The following is a 19,240-nucleotide window of genomic DNA, read 5'->3' on the forward strand; positions in this document are numbered from 1 at the left end:
TCTATATTTGTACCTTATTTCACAATTTTAAAAGAGTTAAAAAAAGAATGTTCTGATGCCCCTAGCACATATATGTCTAGTACATATATGCTACATAAAGCTTTTCCACAAAGAAAGTTCAGGAAGGAGTTCAGTTACATCTCTTGAGATAGAACAGTGATTTCAAGAAGCCAACTTCTCCCACTTTGTATCTTACAATAGATAATTAACTTACCCAGTGGTGACAGCATATTTGATGTGGTTGCTTGTGGTGTAGATAAATACCCCACTTTCATCCCAGGCCCCACTCTTGACACGAATGTTCTCATGAATGTTACACAGAGCCTCCAATTTGCGGTTACAGATCACAATGGCTGTAAGAGGCAAAGGGCATGAGTGCTCTGTTGGATAGGGTGAGTGAAGGAGACTTGCAAGGATAGGAAGGGTGGGATTGGTCTCCAAATCAGGGAAGATATAATGAAGACTTACCATGTTTGGCCAGTAGTGCTACATGGGACATGTCTGCTGACCAGATAACATATTTCACCTTGGAAATCTTTACAGATGCCAGAGTTCTGGGAAAGAAAGAGAAGGACAAAAATAAGCAGACCTGACTTTTTTGTCCCAGGTTATGACCTAACTTCTCATCTCCAAATAAATGGGAACCCTAATTTCTTAAAATAGTACCAAATAAACATTCTCTGCATTGTAGCTCAGTGACTTAAACATTCTGGCTCACATTGGGCACTTCCCCTTTCCTCAACTTCTTTATTAATATAATAAGACATGGTTTTATTCCTATGTATTATTAGAAAGTTTTGTATGTATGTTTTCACCACTGGACTATAAATTCCTTTAAGTACAGAAACTGTTTTCTTCCCTGTGTTCCTAATATTCTAAATCCCAAGAGCATTCTTTGATTATACTAGTGCTCTAAAAACAAATAAGCCCCTTGTTGTAATGTTAACGTGTACATAAAGGATGGAGAGTGATCAGAGAGGGAAAAACATGGCTTGGAGTTATAGCACAAGAAGTGATCAAGCCAAGAGGCAAACTCATTTGGGGGGAAAAAGTTCCCACTAAAAACGTCTACTCTCCCCCACTACACGCCTGTCTCAAGGGCACTTGACACGATACCGCTTCTGCTGTACATCAAAGAGTGTGATGGATTCTGCATCTCGAAGCAAGAGGTTGCCTGTGCCAGCATAAAAGATTTCATCACAGTTGGGCACCTGAACTTTTTTGGTGATCTCATTCTTCAGATTCTTGATCAGAAGCTGAAATGAGTATTAGAGGAGAGCTTAAGAGAAGCATGTGTATATAAGATGACAAGAGCTGACAACGTCCCTCAGCCACTGTTCCTTAGCTTCAATAAACAAACTTATTTTTTATTTTCCTGTCCAGGTTAATCAGTGGTATAAAAAGACTCCAAGATTCTCTCCAAGGGCCCTGATGGCTCTTTTTTTTTAATTGAAATATCCTGAGAAATCCAACTAAAGTCTTAATTCCTCAAACATCTGAAGAGAGAGAAAAGTGCTTCTGGGCTTAAATTTGTGAAATGTTTTCTTGAGAGAGCTTTATTTATCTTGTTTAGGACATACTAAAATTTAAACACCAATGGAGTAGTAGGATAAGGAGGAGGGTCAACTCCACACTCAGCCTACCTTTCTCAAACTTGATATTGTCTCCTATGTTTTCAAGAGTGACTTTAGCTTGGTTCCTAAGCCCAGGGCCACAGTAACCCAAGGAAATCAATTTTAAGGCCATTTTTCCACAGGGGGATTGGGTTGTAAGGCTAAGGATAGAAGTAGAGCTGACACACAAGCATCAGAGCTGCCCAGAGGTGAGTAACAGAAAAAAACCCCTCTTTATTCTGCCATACAGAGGCCACTGCTACCACAGTCCCCAAATTAGTTTCCACCTTTAGTCTTAACTCACCGAGTGCATCCGATCTAGGACAGCAAACCGATTTCGAGCAACCCAAACGGCTGTGAGCCCCGAGGATCGTTTCCCTTCAGGAGCTGAGAAGAACAAAACCAAAGGGCGGGAGCATGTGGTGAGCAACTGGCAGGTGACAGAGTCAGGTGCCATGGAGCTGCCAGTCTTGCTGGCTGCCATGTTGGCTTTGCCAGTTCAGCTGCTTCATAACTAATTCAGCTGTAACTGGGGGCTATTGTCAGTGACTTTTTCCCACCAGTCCCCTCCAAACTCCAACCTCCACCCCTGCCAAGCCTTCTTCTCTAGGCCAACTGACTGCATTTCAGCCAACACTATGTACTGGCAGAAGGACTGCCCATCTTGGAAGACAGCACACTCCATCAAGCTAACGAGCAGGGCCTCACTGGCCAAGTTGTGGCACATTGCAAGCAGCCTGTCATTGTCATTGGACCTCCTATCTCAACAAGCTGCAGTAGAGACAGAGCCTCCTCCCCAGAATGCAGCTGCTCTGCTACTTTTAACATGTAAATACAGACCTCCTAATAGAGGAGGGTAGGACAGAGCACTCCCAAAATCTACGTTGGGCAGTGTTTAACACCAAGCTGTTGCTCCATAAATATCAACAAATTGTTCTCATTACCCTGAAGAAAGTTACAAAATGTTCCTTAGTTCCCAACATTTCACTGGCTGATTAGAATTCAGTATGGGCACTCCACTCTCTGGAAAACTTCAAGAAAGATACACCAAAGGGTGTCCTCCAATATTATTTCACCTATTGGTATGGGTGGCGGGGGGTACTGGACAAAATGTGCTGGCCAGCTGCTTTGTACATTTCTGGCACCTAGGAGTGATAGGCCAGTCACAAAACTAATTCTTAGGACAAACACTCTCACTTTCTAGAGGCTGAGGGGCCTCACTCTTCAGGCTTTTGCTCTTCTTCCTCTCTGCTGCCTACCATTGTAATGCATCTTTACTCCTTTACTAATTACCATCTCCCTCAAAAGATGAAGAGACAATAAAATCAGCAAAGAAGACAAAACTAAGGTATTTTAAACTCTAATCACTGTAAACACATGGAGAAAAAAAGCAAGGGGGTGGGTAGGAAGGGACCAAATCACAAAATCCAGTCAGAAATGGCTCAACTGATTTATAGGAGAGACTTTGATTTATGGATACCAAAGACACATGTTTTCTCTTTTTTTGCCATAATGACACTTGAGAATGAATCATATTAGCAACAATAATGACACAATGGCACCCACAACAGGGACAGAGCTAGCAAAATATTGGGTTAGCCAAAAAGTCTATATGGTTTTTTCTGTAAAATAAAAGACACATTTTTCCTTTTCACCAACAACTTTATTGATCTAGATATTTTGAGTATGTCAGCTCTCTCCCATGTGGCAAAAGACTGATTGTTCTCAATTAATGTCTTGATTTGATCACTATCAACTTCAGCCGGTCTACCCAACTTTGGAGCATTATCCAGTGAAAAACCTCCAGCATGAAACTTCACAATCCACTTCTGACACATTCGCTCAACCTTCTCCATATACTACACAAATCTTTTTTTGCGTTTTAGTTGCATTTTTACCTTTCTTGAAATAATAAAGCAAAATGTTGCATATTTTCTTCCACCTTAATATGAAAATAGCTACACAAAAATTCACCAATTTTGATGTCTTCTTTTTTAAATGCACGCTATTATGACAGCTGTCACAATAAAATCTAACAAAATTGTTTCAGATGCAAGTTAAAGACAGCTAAACTCTACTACAGACATCTTACAGAAAAAAACTTTTTGGCCAACCCGATATTTCTCAGAGTTTGTTAATGTGGTCTAAACTATTATGAAAGTATGTTAGTAAGAGTGAGGACTTGAGGAATAAACCTGACCTATAAACCAAATGGAGGAAATGCACTGAAAAGAGCATTAGCAAGACTCGAATCTATTCTGATAATATCTGTTAGCAAGTTCTAATATTAAAGACATCAACAAGATATGGTGGTGATGGAAGAGGTAGGCAGGGGTCTCAGCTGGATCCTGGGTTCCCCAGTGGAATGTGGGGCTTTTAGCAGCTTCATCTTTTTGACATGCAAAAGGAAGCAAAGCAGATCTGGATGTGGATGCGGGAGCATAAATTCCTAGTCCCAGAATGAGACACTGCAAGATTGGAACCACATTTTTAAATAAATGAAATTACCAGGGTGAAAGTCATATCAGCTGACAATAAACTAGGATAACATGCTGTGCTGAAAGAGAAAATGGAGTTTCTAATAACCAAATTATAAAATATATATATCTAGCTGGAGTAATATAATGGAGGAGGAACATGAATATTTCACACCATGGTCGTCTGTGATGCAATTGTCAGTGCCATCTGCCACAGCAGTGAATGATGTGGTCACAGCTTGAGGATGGAATGTGAAAAATTCAAAAAGGAGTGATGATGTGGGAGAGGAGAGCTGGAAATAGAGTTGGGTAGATAAAAAGAACACATACCATCAGGATTCTGAGAGTCAGCATCCTTGGGGATGGTGTACAGATCATAGGTACTATTCTCTAAATTGCTGGCTCTCTGTAGAAGGAAAAAATTAAACTGTCAGAGGTACCCAAGATACAAGTTTATTCTGACAGAGAAAATAGTTATGATTATACAGACCACAACATGAAACTATACATTTCTAACCCTTCACTCAGATGGCATTTGAATGTCTCAATGGCTAAAACTTATAAGGTTTATTGCCAAAGAACTCAGCATTCCTGTCATTTCACTTTTTTCATTCTCTAAAGATGCAGATATTAATGGAATGAAAGCAAGGATCACTCTCTATTCCACAAATTAACAGACTAAGACCCCAATAGTCCAGTGCCCCACTTGAATATAATCATCAACTTAAAAGTCTGCTTGAAGGGGGAAATAGACATCACACACATAAAAAAGACATTAAAGAAAATTGCCAAGAGGAAAATATGGATCTGTCAGATATTGAAAAAGAACTGGGATTAAACACTGGAAGTCATATGGGGAAAGACAGGTTTTCATTCTTTTTAACTTGGTAACCAGGGCTCTAAAATTAGAACTTCATTTCCTTTTTGAATTGTATGGCGAGAAATAAGGATGATTTCTACTTAATGACCCTGAAGACTACTGCACTAAAGGGAACTCCTCTCAAAATCAGCTCCACTATTTTCACTCAAATGAAAGGATCAAGATAAGCATCTCTTTTCCCTAAGATATAGCCCTAACCATTATCTGAAATTACTTTTAATGATTTCGGTCACTCATTTTGATGCTTCATTAAGTTTAAAAGGTGTTAGCCTTATGAAAGATATGTTCCCAGCCCTTAAGATGCTTGTAACAACTGAAGCCTACTTGATTTGAGCCTCTGTTTCATGTTAGTTCTCTCAAAGTGACCATTAAATAATACATCAGCGATTCCTATGGCACAAGAAAGAGACCTATGAGAAATGGGGAGGTCCTAGGAGCATTCAATAATTACTTACTGTACACAGTAGGACTGCATTTTCTGCTGGATTGTATGACATATTGAACACTGGAAACTTGGAACCACTACAAATATGTATTAAAAAAAGAGAGAAAATAGAAAAGAGGCATAAGAATAAAAGGAAGGAATTATTCCTATACTTCTTACTTGTCTAACCTTTACACATATACTCATCACCTTTACAATTAGGAATAAAAGTAAATAAATAGTGCATCTATTCTCTTCCCTCTCTTAAGGCCTGGGGACTTCCCTATCCCAGCTTTGAACAAACAGTTTTTTTAAAAAGCAAACCCTACTACAAGTCAAATTATTCAGAAGGTAGGGTTAGCACTGCTGTAGTAAGTGGAATTGGTTCTCCTTGGGTACAAATTCCTACACATAATTGTGTGGATGCCACAGAATTAATGAGGTGATTTGTCTCTGGTTAATTTTTCCTGTTCACATAAACACATCTTTTTATTGTAGTCATACTAGAAGGTCATTATCAAGCCCTCATGATGAAGTTTGCCACCATGAATGTTTCAGCATGATAATAGCTTTCTAAGAGGACAGTTCCTTCTGCTAGGCATCCCAGAGGTTATTACAGCTTCAGAGTTAAAGAGCTTCCAGAGACATATTTCTGGTTTAGAGCTGCATATATTTTGCCAGAAAGCAAAGATGAGTTAGAGAAATGCCAAACAAAGGCAAAAAGGCCTGTCATCAAATTGGGTTACTCTCTACCAGAATCTTTCTCCAGTTTGCAAGAGCTGGCAAAAAATGGTAGTATGATTCCCTGTCCACAGGGTCACTAGCATTCTCAGCAAAGAAACCATTTCCTTCATGGCTACCTCCTTGCTCACCGTACTCCTGGGATTTAAACTGAATAGCCTCAGCCAATAGGGGTTCCACCTGTGACAGGAGATGAGATCCAAAATGTTGCTAAATAACAGACTTTGGTTTGTGGGTATCATACTATGGTGACAGATGAGAGGGTTTGAAGGGAAGTCTGATTTACCTCCGCAACTGCATCACAGCTACATCTTTAGAGCTGTTGAAATCCAGTTGACGTAAGAATCGGTCCTTGACATAATGTAGCGTATTGCCATGAACAGCATAGGCTGGCCTTTCCCGTTCCAGTTTAAACACAATCATTCCACCATCATGGCCTGGGGCACAGGGAGAAAAGAAGAAATTAGCTTTAGGCAAGAAACAAAACTGAAAACAGAAGATACACAAAGACAAGGATTACATATGTATGCATCCTTTGTTTGCCTAAATTACCATTATTTTTGGAATCTTTCTTCAAATAAATTTTTGTGAATCCTTTCTTAATACATTAAGTCCACACTTACATGGTTAATAGGTTTTGCAACTTTAAGTAAAACCATGTATATAACGAAACCAATTTTACCATAGCTAATTGATATAAACAAAGGTTAAGTGCCTTCAGCATCTTAACATTATAACAAAATAATAAACAAAATGATGTTATTTGAAGACCTGCTGCACTCTATCACACTGCTACATTTAGACAGGCTCTCCTCTGTGTTCTCCTAACATTTTGTACAAACTTCTATTATAGCACTTATCCTATACTGTAATTGTGTAGTTCTATCATCACCATGATGCCATGAGCTCCCTGAAGGCAGAAATCACAGTAATTTCCATCTCTCCCCTGTGCCTAGCTTATAATAATAAGAAGAACATAAACATATTTGCTGAACAAACAGATGCTAGTTTTAAGTCTTTGTGCTTCTGTTTTAAACAAATGTTTTGCTTTTTTCCTACTGGCATTATCCATCTTTTAGAGAAACCTTGAGTTTTGCCCTCCAGTCCCCTCTCCACACATAAGCTAGATCATGACACTTCCAATGGCTTTCCATTCAGAGTAACATGTACAATATGGCCTTGTCTTACCTCCTATACTTAGCTCCTTACTCACTATGCTCCTACTGGCATGTTCTTCAAACATGCTCAGCATCCTTTATATCACAATCTTTGTCAGTCCCCACACTCATCCCTCTCCTTCTCCTTTATGTTTGTTTAACTTTTCTTGAAAGCATTTTTCACTATACATTGTTTTATATATTTATTGTTTTATGGTCTATCTTCCTACACTGCAAAAAAAATGTTCCATCAAATCAGGGACATTGTTTTATGCTATAACATTAGCACTCAGACCAGGGCCTGACATTCAGTATATATTTGCTAAATGAGTGGGTAAAACTCAGCTTATAGCTCCTCAGTCTGAGAATTTCAAGTGTCCAGTATAAACCTCCAAAGCCTCCTAGGAACTAATGGGCTTTATTGTTAAATGGCTCTTGGTGAAGAAAGAATACTGAAAGAATACTACTCCAAGAAGGTAAGAGGGGGAAAATAGGAAAAAAGCCTCAACACATGGCTGTGAGAATTATATTTCCCCTTGCCATCCTACTCTACATTGACTGGAAACAAAGCTAATGGAGAATCACTCTCATCTTATAAACTTTGAACAGAAACAAGGAAAATGTGAAGATATGGCCCTTACCGGCTGCAAAGAGGTTAAGGTTGGGGTGGGCAGCTAGGACCCAGAAACGATCATGGTCCCTTCGGAAGGTCTGAACTCCAGTTCTAGAAAATAAAACGTGTACAAACAAAAATATTGATTTCAAGAAATCTTCAGCCCATCATATATAAGAATACTGAGTGGTAAGCCAGCATGCTGATATAAATCAGGAATACTATATTTCATATCCTAAATAACGGTAGTCGTGATAAATTCTATTACAAAACAGAAAGAGGAAACTCTAAACTGACCCTTTTGGCCCTGGCTGGCATAGCTCAGTGGACTGAGCGTGGGCTGCGAACCAAAGCATTGCAGGTTCGATTCCCAGTCAGGGCACATGCCTAGGTTGCAGGCCACGGCCCCCAGCAACTGCACATTGATGTTTCTCTCTCTCTCTCTCTTTGTCCCTCCCTTCCCTCTCTAAAAATGGATGGATGAAATCTTTAAAAAAAAAAAAAACCTAGAAAAGTGAATAAAATTATTTCTACATAAAAAAAATAAACTGACCCTTTTATTTTCATATTTCAATTTCTCCATATTCATCATAATTTTCTACTACACTGCTTTCATTTCATATTTATTTCTCTGGCTACAAAAGAACATGTTTAAATTTACAGGAGAAGAAGAATACACATGGAGATCTCTATTTGATGGAAAACTTGTAACTGTTAGCTGATCTTTAGGTCCTTTCAAGTTTTCATAATACAGGCATACCGCATTCCATTGAGTTTCACTGTATTGTGCTTTGCAAACACTGTGTTTTTAACAAAATGAAGGTTTGTGGCAACCCAGCATCTAGCAAGTCTATTGGCTCCATTTTTATAACAAGCTCTAATGATGGTTAATATAACCTTTAAATGTGCTGGGAAACCAAAACATTTGTGTGACTTGCTCTATTGCCATATTTACTTTATTGCAGTAGTCTGGAACTTAACCCACAATATCTCCAAGGTATGCCGGTATCTCTAAATGCTGAAAACAATGAGAAACAAATATGAGTATTCTAATTTAATTTTTAAAAAGAGAGGGTAAGAGAAAGAAATGGCCTTCCCCTGAGTTTTGTCCCACAGCATCATAATCCCCTTACCGCTTAGACATATCCCAGACTCGGATACTTTTGTCCTCTGAATTGCTGAGGATCAACTCTTGGCGAGGGTGGAAGACAGCACAAGATACATTGTTGTAATGGCCCCGGCAGGTATCAACCTCCCATGCCTTTGATTCTGAAGGACAAAAACGAATTAGGTCATCACAACTCCCAACTACTTTAAGTTTGGGATTTGGAATTATGAGATCCTCTAACCAAATATAAGATATACTACAAAGTACAAAATTAGCAACTTCTTTCTAATAGGGAAATTTTCAATGAGCCTCTGAATTTTTACGTATTTCTTTGTTCTTCCATTTTGACCTTCCTATTAATTACAGCACTTCTTCTTCATCATCCTTACCCTATTTTACTTGTCACTAGCTGACATTAGAGAATATAAACTTCATATGACAAAAGTTTTATCTGTTTTAGTCACTGTTTTATCTCCAGAGCTTTGAAAAATGGTTAATACAAAGTAGGTAACAATAAACATTTGTTGAAGTGATGTCAGAGGAATGACAGAGTAAGAGATCCTCTCATCTCTCCCCTAAAAGTTTCAACAATTTGAGCCATAATTCAACAAAGAATTCCCTGCTCAACACACAAACACATCTGACAGATCCACATATTGAAACATCTAAAGGTGGGAAAGTGGGAGTGAACCAGGGAGGCGAAAAGGGAAAAAAGCCTGTGGCAGAGGCAGCCCTACAGCCAAGAGCTTATGGCAGAGCTCAGCCTAGAGAGAAAAAAATCAGGCTGCGGCTGGCACTCTTTTTAGCCTGGAGCAGCAAAGAGATTTAGTGAACATTCCTGCAGGAGTGAGCAGTATGAATTGTGGTTCAGTCTGGTGACCTGGGCAGGTTTGAAGCACAGAGGTATGGCCTTAGTTGTCTGGAAACTGTCATTTCAGACAGAGAAACAAAGCCACAAAGTCTGGCTTCCTTATTTATTTGTTTGTTTGTTCATTCATTCATTTATTATTGTTGTTCAAGTATAGTTATCTCCATTTCCCCCACTCCCTGGGAGAAGCCTGGCCTCTTCTTAACCTCTCAGAAGGCACCTCCCTTCATCCCACATGTTGGGTTGCAGGGCACATTATCTGCAAATCCAAGAACTGGTACCACAGAATCACTGTTTCCCTGAGTGACAGGGGCACTTTGTGACTAAGCCCAGGTTTGGGTGAAGGTGCTGGGGGAAAGCCTCACTGGTCACCATTACCTGGAAAGAAAAGCAACAAAAGAGGCGGCCGTTTCCTCCAGCTCACCCATCCCTACACATCACCGCTGCACTGCCAGCATGTGGTTGTGGAGGATAGCACTGGGATGTCACAGACGTGGAGTCATATCACCAGTAGCATTCCCCTATGGGGTTGGTCCCCTTAAACCAGGATGACCAAATTACAGGGGAGATAACCCAGCTTCTCAGGAAGCACAGGCCATTTTCTACCACCCTGTGGAAATCTGAAAAGCCAGAGACATACAAGAGAGCTAAGAAGTTTGTGATTCAGTGCCACCTACTGGAAAACAAGAGAAAATTCTTTTTACCAATCTGTTAAAGAAGTGCCTCTCATACATAGATGCCTAGACCAAGAAGAAATTCATCAAATACCATGAATAACCAAGGTAACGAGGCAACTCAGAAAGAAAATGAAAAATCTCCAGAAAACAAACTTAAAGACATGGAAGTATGTGACTTAAATGACAGAGGTTTCAAGATCGCAATTCTGAAAAACTCAATGAGATTCAAGGAAACACAAATAGGCAATTTAATGAGTTTAAAAAAATTAATAAACAAAATGAGCACATTGCCAAAGAGACTAAAACTTTAAAACTTTAAAAAAGAACGAAACAGAAATTCTGGAGATGAGGAACTCAATAAAATAAATCAAGAATTAACTAGCAAGCATAAGAAATAGAGCTCACCAGGTGAAGAAAAGAGTAAGTGATATCAAAAACAGAAATCTAGAAATGACAGGGAGGGAAGAAGACAGAGACTTGAGCATTAAAAAGGAAAGAAAGAAAGAAATAACTCTATGAGAACTATCCGACTCCATCAGGAGAAGCAAAAGAAGAAAATAAGTAGAAGGTAATAGACAGCCTATTCAAACAAATAGTTGACAAGAACTTTTTTTTTGTTTAATAAAGTTTTATTTTTCAAAATGTACAGCTGGTGGGACCTGTTGTTTCATTCATCTTCACCAACAGCTGGGGCATCCCCACCTTTGGTGTTTCTGGTGTAAATTACTTGAGCTCTGTGCTTTTAAACTAGTTTAATAAGTCCTTTACTAAGGAGCTGCCCTAGCCAAGGAACCACAGATCTTTAGTCGCTCAGAGACAACAGCTGGGGTTATAAGCTTGTAGTTGGGAATTCCTTACAGAATTTATCATATGTTGCTTTGTCAAATAAGACTAGGTTATTGAGCTTGTCCCGAACTTTGCCTTTGGACCACTTGTTCTTTTTAGCCTTGCCCCCAGATTTGTTCACTAGGTCTTTGTCTTTCTTGGCAGACTTCCCAGCATTTTTCTTCTTCTTGTCGTCTTTCGGAGGCATTCTGAAACTCGAGGAGCACCAGATCTCACTGCTACCTGAGAAGATGTCGGACGAAAAGGCGACAAGAACTTTCTAAACCTATGAAAATTAGATCCTCAGATCCAAGAAGCAAACAGAATGCCTAATCACCTCAATCCAAAAAGGTCTTTTCCAAGGCATGGTGTATTAAAATTGTCAAAGGCTAATGACAAAGAAATAATTCTCAAGGCAGCCAAGGGGAAAAAAAGAAGTAACCTATAAAGGAAAGCCTATTAGGTTATCATTGGACTTCTCAACAGACACTACAAGCCAGAAGAGAGTGGAACCAAATATCCAAACTACTGAGAGAAATTACCAGCCAAGAACATACATATCCAGCAAAGTTATCATTTAGCTATGAAGAAGAAATAAAGACTTTTCCAGACATAAAGAAGCTAAGGGAATTAATCACAGAAAACCTCGATTTCAGAAAATAGTCAAGGGGGTTATTCCATATGAAACAAAGAACAAAAGGTCACAAAACTAAAAGTAAGATCCCCAACAAACTTAAAGCATAAACAGGCATAATTTGTGAGAATCAAAAACATAAAAGGGGAGAGAATAAAGGTCCGGATTTGCAAAGAAGGATGGATATCAGATGCATTCAAAATAAAAAGGAATAGTGTACATATAAAACTTCCTGTTTCATAAATCTAATGGTACCCACACAGCAAAAAACCCAAAACTGAGACACATAACTTAAAAAAGGAGGAAACAGAAAAAATGATGAAATGCCACCAAACCAAAGAAACAGAAACACAAAGGAAAAGAACCAATAAAGGCAAAGAGCTACCAGAAAACAAAAGATTAAATGGTCATAGGGTATCCTCATACACCAATAATCACCCTAGCCCTGGCTGGTGTGGTTCAGTTGCTCAGTGCCGGCCTGCAAACCTGTGAACCAAAGGGTCACCAGTTCGATTCCCAGTCTAGAGCACATGCCTGGGTTGCAGGTCAGGTCCCCAGCTGGGAGTGTGCGAGAGGCACTGATGTTTCTCTCCCTCTCTTTCTCCCTCTGTTCCCCTCTCTACAAAAATATAAATAAAATCTTTAAAATTAAAATCACCCTAAATGTAAATGGACTGAATTCATCAATAAAAAGGTACATAGTAGCAGACTGGATCACAAAACCACATCCTGCCTTCAGGAACATATCAAGTTGCAAAGACAAAGACAGACTCAAAGTGAAAGGGTGAAAAATAACTCTCCAAGCAAATAACATCCACGGAAAAGCAGATGCAGCCATACTTATATATGACAAAATAGATTTCAAGATAACAAGAGACAAAGATGAACATTTTATAGTGATAAAGGGAATCCTACACCAAGAAGACATAACACTTCTCAATACATATGTACCCAATCAGGAAACCCCAAAATACATAAAGCAAATAGTAACAGAATTAAAGGGAGAAACTGAGAAAAACACAATCATAGTAGGAGACCTAAATACTCCATTGACAACTCTAGATAGGTCACCCAAACAAAAAAATCAATTAAGAAAAAATCAGCCTTAAATGACACATTAGAATGAATGGACTTAACTGATATTTATAGAGCCTTTCACCCTAGAGCATCATATTATACATTCTTTTCCAGTGCACATGGAACATTCTCAAGGACAGACCATATGTTGGGTCACAAAACTAGCCTCAATAAATTTAAGAATGCGGAAATCATATCAAACATATTCTCTGACCACAATGACTTGAAATTAGAAATCAACTGCAAAAGGAAGTAAAGAAACCTATAAATATGTGCAGATAAAACAACATACTACTAAAAAATTAGTCAAAGAAAAAAAAGGTGAGAGCAAAACACATGTAGACACAAATGAGAATGACAATATGACATATCAAAATTTCAGGAGTGCAATGAAAATAGTAATAAGAGAATTTATATCATTATAGGCCTATCTCAAAAAACAAGAGAAATCCCAAGTAAACAACCTAACATTATATCTTAAAGAACTAAAAGAGGAAGAACAAAGCAACCCAAAGTCAGGAGAAAGAAAATAATAAAAATTAGAACTTCTGGCCAAGATGGAGGCATAGGTAGATACACTTTGCCTCCTTACACAACCAAGACAAGGAGAGCAACAAATTAAAAAATGTGTGGGGGTTGCGGCAGCAACTCCCATGCCTCATAGGAGAATCCATTAGAGTCACCCACAGGGTCCTAGAATGTACACAAACACATGCACGTTGGAATCAGCACCAGAAGGCCCCAATTTGCTTGTAGGTAGCAGGGGAAGTGACTAAAAGCCAGCCCAGAGCCAAGCAAGGCACTATTCCTTCTCTGACACCTCCCTCACATACTGCCAACTGCAGCAACCTGGGTTGCCTTGCCCTGGTCAATACCTAAGGCTCTGCCCCTTACTACATAACAGGCATCTTGAGATAAAAAAAAAAAAATGGTCCAAATAAAAGAACAGATCAAAACCTCCAGAAAAAATACAACCAAGTGATAAAGAGACAGACAACCTATCAGATGCAGAGTTCAAAACACTGGTAATCAGGATGCTCACAGAATTCGTTGAGTATTGTTGCAAAATAGAGGAAAAAATGAAGGCTATAAAAAGTGAAATAAAGGAAAATGTACAGGGGACCAACAGTGAAGAAAAGGAAACTGGGACTCAAATAAATTGTTTGGAGCAGAAGGAAGAAATAGATATTCAACCAGAACAGAATGAAGAAACAAGAATTCAAAACCCAAGGAGAGGCTTAGGAACCTCTGGGACAATTTTAAACATTTCAACATCTGAATCATAGGGGTGCCAGAAACAGAAGACATTGAAAACTTATGTGAAAAAATGATGAAGGAGAACCTCCCCAATCTGGTGAAGGAAATAGACTTCTAGGAAGTCCAAGAGGCTCAGAGTCCCAAAGAAGTTGGGCCCAAGGAAGCACATACCAAGGCACATCATAATTATACCACCCAAGATGAAAGAGAAGGAGAGAATCTTAAAAGCAGCAAGAGAAAAGGAGGCAATTACCAACAAAGAAGTTCCCATCAGACTGTCAGCTGATTTTTCCAAAGAAACCTTGCAGGCGAGACGGGGCTGGAAAGAAGTATTCCAAGTCATGAAAGGCAAGGACCTACATCCAAGATTGCTCTATCCAGCAAAGCTATCACTTAGAATGGAAGGGCAGATAAAGTGCTTTCCAAATAAGGTCAAGTTGAAGGAGTTCATCATCACTAAGCTCTTACTATATGAAATGTTAAAGGGGTATATCTAAGAAAAAGATGATGAAAAATAAGAACAGTAAAATGACAACAAACTCACATCTATCAACAACTGAACCTAGAAAAAAACAAAACTAAAACTAATCAGACAACTAGAACAGGAACAGAATCACAGAAATGGAGATCACATGGAGGGTTATCAGCAGGGAGTGGGAGGGGAGAGAATGAGGAAAAAGGTACAGGGAATAAGAAACAAAAATGGTAGATACAAAACAGACAGGGAGAGGTTAAGAATAGTATAGGATTTGGAGAAGCCAAAGAACTTATATGTATGACCCACGGACATGAACTAAGGGAGGGGGAGTGCTGGTGGGAAGGGGGTTGCACAGCAGAGGGGAATTAAGGGGAGAAAAAAATGGGACAACTGTAATAGCATAATCAATAAAATATATTTTACAAAAAAGAAAGAAAATAATAAAAATTAACGCAGAATTGAAAAAACAGAGAACAGAAAGAGTGTACATAAAATAAATACAACGCAGAGTTGTCCTTTGAAAAGTTTAATAAAATTGACAAACCCCTGGCTAGATTCACCAAGCAAAAAAAAAACCTCATAAACAAAATAAGGAATGAAAGAGGAGAAGCTCCCACAGACATCATAGATATACAAAGGATCATGTTAGAATACTAAAACTACAAGGCCTATCTAGAAAAAGTCCAGTCATTGTTAATGTAATGAGAACGGTTAGCACAACATCACTGTAACCTGGCAGCCAAGGAGAGTGGACTGGAATGCACATGCATGAACAATAACAACTTCACTGTACTAGTCAGTGGGGGTGGTAGACGCCATTGAGTGAGCATGTGTACTCTGTGGTCACTGCATTTAAAATGACTGAGTAGAGCAACAAGTCTGCATCAAATTTTGCTTTAAGCCTGAACATTCCTCCATGGAAACTATTTGGATTTAGTAGGCTGCAACTATGGACAACTGGCGATTGGCAGCCTCATCATGACAACGTATATGCCCATGCATCATATCTGATGCAGAGATTTTTTGTGAAACACAATCACGCAGGTGACTCAGCCCCACTACAGCCCAGATTTGGTACCCTGTGATTTCTAGCTTTTCCCAAAACTAAAATCACCTTTGAAGGGGAAGAGATTTCAGACTGTCAGTAAGATTCAGGAAAATATGACAAGGCAGCTGATGGCCACTGGGAGAACTGTGTGAAGTCCCAAGGTGCCTACTTTGAAGTGAACTGAGGTGTCATTGACCTATGCACAATTTTTCTTGCATCTTCTTCAATACATGTCTCTATTTTTCATATTACATGTCTGGATACTTTCTGGACAGACCCTGTATATAAATTCAATAACCTAGAAGAAAGAGGTAAGTTTGTAAAACAATATAACCTTCTTAGACTGAATCATGAAGAACTGGAAAATCTAAATAGAACAATCAATAGTGATGAGGTTGAAACAACTATCAAAATCCTCCCACAAAATAAAAGTCCAGGATCAGATGGCTTCACCAGTGAATTCTAGCAAACACTAAAAAAACCCTTTGATACCTGTCTTTCTCAAACTCTTCCAAAAAAACTGAAGAAAAGGCAATACATCCTAAGACATTTTATGAGGCCAACATAACCATGATATCAAAACCTGGCAATAACACAAAAAAGAAAACTACAGATCACTATCTCTGATACATGCAGATACAAAAATCCTAAACAAAATATTAGCAAATTGCCCTGGTTAGTGTGGCTCAGTGGACTGAGTGCCAGCCTGTGAACCTAAAGGTCACTGGTTCAATTCCCAGTCACAGAACATGCCTGGACTGCAGACCAGTTCCCCAGTTGGGGGCATGTGTGAGGCAACCCACTGATGTATCTCTAGCACATTGATGTTTCTCTCCCTCTCTTTCTCCCTCCCTCCCTTCCCCCCTCTCTAAAAATAAATAAATAAAATTTAAAAAAAAAATACCAGCAAATTGAATACAACAACATATCAAAAAATAGCCCTGACTGGTGTGGCTTAGTGGATTGAGCACTGGCCTGCAAATGTAAAGATGGCCAGTTCAATTCCTGGTCAGGGCACATGCCTGGGTTGCTGGCCAGGTCCCCAGCTGGAGGTTTGGGAGTACAACAGATCAATGATTCTTTCCCTCTCTTGATCTCTCCCTTTCCCTCTCTAAAAATAATTTAAATCTTTTTAAAATACATCAAAAACAATACATCACAATCAAACGGCATTCATTCCAGGGGCACAAGGATGATTCAACATATTCAAATCAATCAATGTAATACAGCACGTTAATAAAATAAAAGATAGAAATGTGATTTTATCAAGATGCAGAAAAAGCATTTGATATATACGTTTATGATTAAAATACTCAATAAAATGGGCCCTGGCTGGTGTAGCTCAGTGGATTGAGTGCGGGCTTCAAACCAAAGGCTTGCTGGTTTGATTCCCAGTCAGGGCACATGCCTGGGTTGCAAGATCCCCAGTGGGGGCCACGTGAGAGGCAACCACACACTGATGTTTCTCTCCCTCTCTTTCACCCTCCCATCCCTTCTGTCTAAAAATAAACAAATAAAATCTTTAAAAAAATACTCAATAAAATGGGTACAGAAGGAAAATACCGCAACATAACAGAGGCTATATATGACAAACCCTCAGCTAATATACTTAATGGTGAAAAACTGAAAGCTTTTCCTCCAAAATCAGGAACAAGATAAGGATGTCCAATCTACTACTCTTACTTAACATAGTTCTGTAAGTCCTAGCCAGAACAACTGGACAAGAGAAATAAAAGGCATCTAAACTGGGAAGAAAGAAGTAAAAGTGTCACTTTTTGCAGATAACATAATTCTATATATAGAAAACCCTAAAGACCTCACCAAAAACTATTAGGAACAATAAACAAATACAGTAAATTTGCAGGATACAAAATCAATGTGCAAAAATCCACCACATTCCTATGTAATAATAATGACATCTCAGAAAAAGAAATGAAAACAACAACAATAACTATTCCTTTGGAATTGCAACAAAAGAATAAATACCTAGGAATAAATTTAACTGAGGATGTGAAGTACCTATGTACTGAAAACTACAAACCATTATTAAGAGAGATTGAAAAAGACAAAATGAAATAGAAAGATGTTCTGTGGTCATGGATTGGAAGAATCAACATAGTGAAAATGTCCATATTATCCAAAGCAATTCACAGATTTAATGCAATTCCCACCAAAATCCCAATGTCATTTTTTAAAGAAATAGAACAAAAAAATAATCAGATTTGTATGGAACCACAAAATACCCCAAATAGCCAAAGCAATCCTGAGAAAAAAGAATGAAGCTGGAGGTATCATACCACCTAGCTTCAAATTATACTACAGAGCAACAATAATCAAAACAGCATGGTATTGTCAGAAAAACAGAAACACACAGACCAATGGGACAGAACTGAGAGCCCAGAAATAAACACCCATGTATATGAGCAAATAATTTTTGACAAACGAGCCAAAAACACATAATGGAAAAAAGAGTATCTTTCAATAAATGGTTCTGGAAAAACTAGAAAGCCGCATGGTATGAAATTAGACTATAGTTTGTTCCCATGTACAAAAATTAATTCCAAATGGATCTAAGACCTAACTGTAAGAACTGAAACAATAAATTACATAACAGAAGACACAGATACTAAACTTATGGACCTTGGTCTTACAGAAGATTTTATTAATTTGACCCCAAAGGCAAGGGAAGTAAAGTCAAAAATAAATGAATGGGACTACATCAAACTAACAAGCTTCTGCACAGAAAAGAAAAAAGCCAACAAAACAAAAAGGCAACCAACCAAATATGAGATATTTGTACACAACAGCTCTGACATAGAGTTAATATTCAAAATATATTAAGAACTAATAGAACTCAACACCAAACAGACAGTCCAGTTAAAAAATGGGCAGAGGACCTGAACAGATATTTCTCCCAATAAGCCATATAAATGGCCAAGAAATCCATGAAAAAATGCTCAACTTCACTAGCTATTAGGAAAATGCAAATCAAAACTACAATAAAATACCACCTCACACCTGTTAGAATGGCTATTATCAACAAGACAAGTAATACTAAGTGCTGAAGAGGTTGTGGAGGAAAAGAAACTCCTATTTACTGCAAGTGGAGATATAAACTGGTACAGCCACTATGGAAAACAGTATGGCTGTTCCTCAAAAAATTAAGAATACAGTTACAATATGACCCAGCAACCTCTCTTCTGCGTATCTACCTGAAAAACTTGAAAACATTTATTCACAAAGATATATACACCCCAATATTCAATGCAGCACTATTCACAATGGCCAAGACATGAAATAAATAAAGTGTCCTTCAATAGATGACTGAATAGAGAAGATACGTATATACTATGGAATACTACT

The 19,240-nt window shown here is 38.5% G+C and overlaps 1 protein-coding gene and 1 pseudogene across 1 annotated transcript in view; both read right to left on the reverse strand.

Moving 5' to 3' along the window:
* The window catches only part of COPA (COPI coat complex subunit alpha), a 66,690-nt gene that overhangs the window by 31,203 nt on the left and 16,247 nt on the right, over positions 1 to 19,240 (reverse strand). The window contains exons 9-17 of the mRNA XM_045841616.1: positions 9,039 to 9,174; positions 7,934 to 8,016; positions 6,422 to 6,572; positions 5,426 to 5,492; positions 4,421 to 4,496; positions 1,918 to 2,000; positions 1,117 to 1,256; positions 469 to 554; positions 215 to 353 (exon numbers count right to left, since the gene is read on the reverse strand). Coding sequence (XP_045697572.1) covers positions 215 to 353; positions 469 to 554; positions 1,117 to 1,256; positions 1,918 to 2,000; positions 4,421 to 4,496; positions 5,426 to 5,492; positions 6,422 to 6,572; positions 7,934 to 8,016; positions 9,039 to 9,174 — 961 coding nt within the window. The remainder of the gene's footprint in view (positions 1 to 214; positions 354 to 468; positions 555 to 1,116; positions 1,257 to 1,917; positions 2,001 to 4,420; positions 4,497 to 5,425; positions 5,493 to 6,421; positions 6,573 to 7,933; positions 8,017 to 9,038; positions 9,175 to 19,240) is intronic.
* Positions 11,166 to 11,653, reverse strand: LOC123820689 (annotated as a pseudogene).

This window comes from Phyllostomus hastatus, unplaced genomic scaffold (assembly GCF_019186645.2).
Source record: "Phyllostomus hastatus isolate PE091 unplaced genomic scaffold, TTU_PhHast_1.1 phas_contig_36, whole genome shotgun sequence".
Classification (NCBI taxonomy): Eukaryota; Metazoa; Chordata; class Mammalia; order Chiroptera; family Phyllostomidae; genus Phyllostomus; species Phyllostomus hastatus.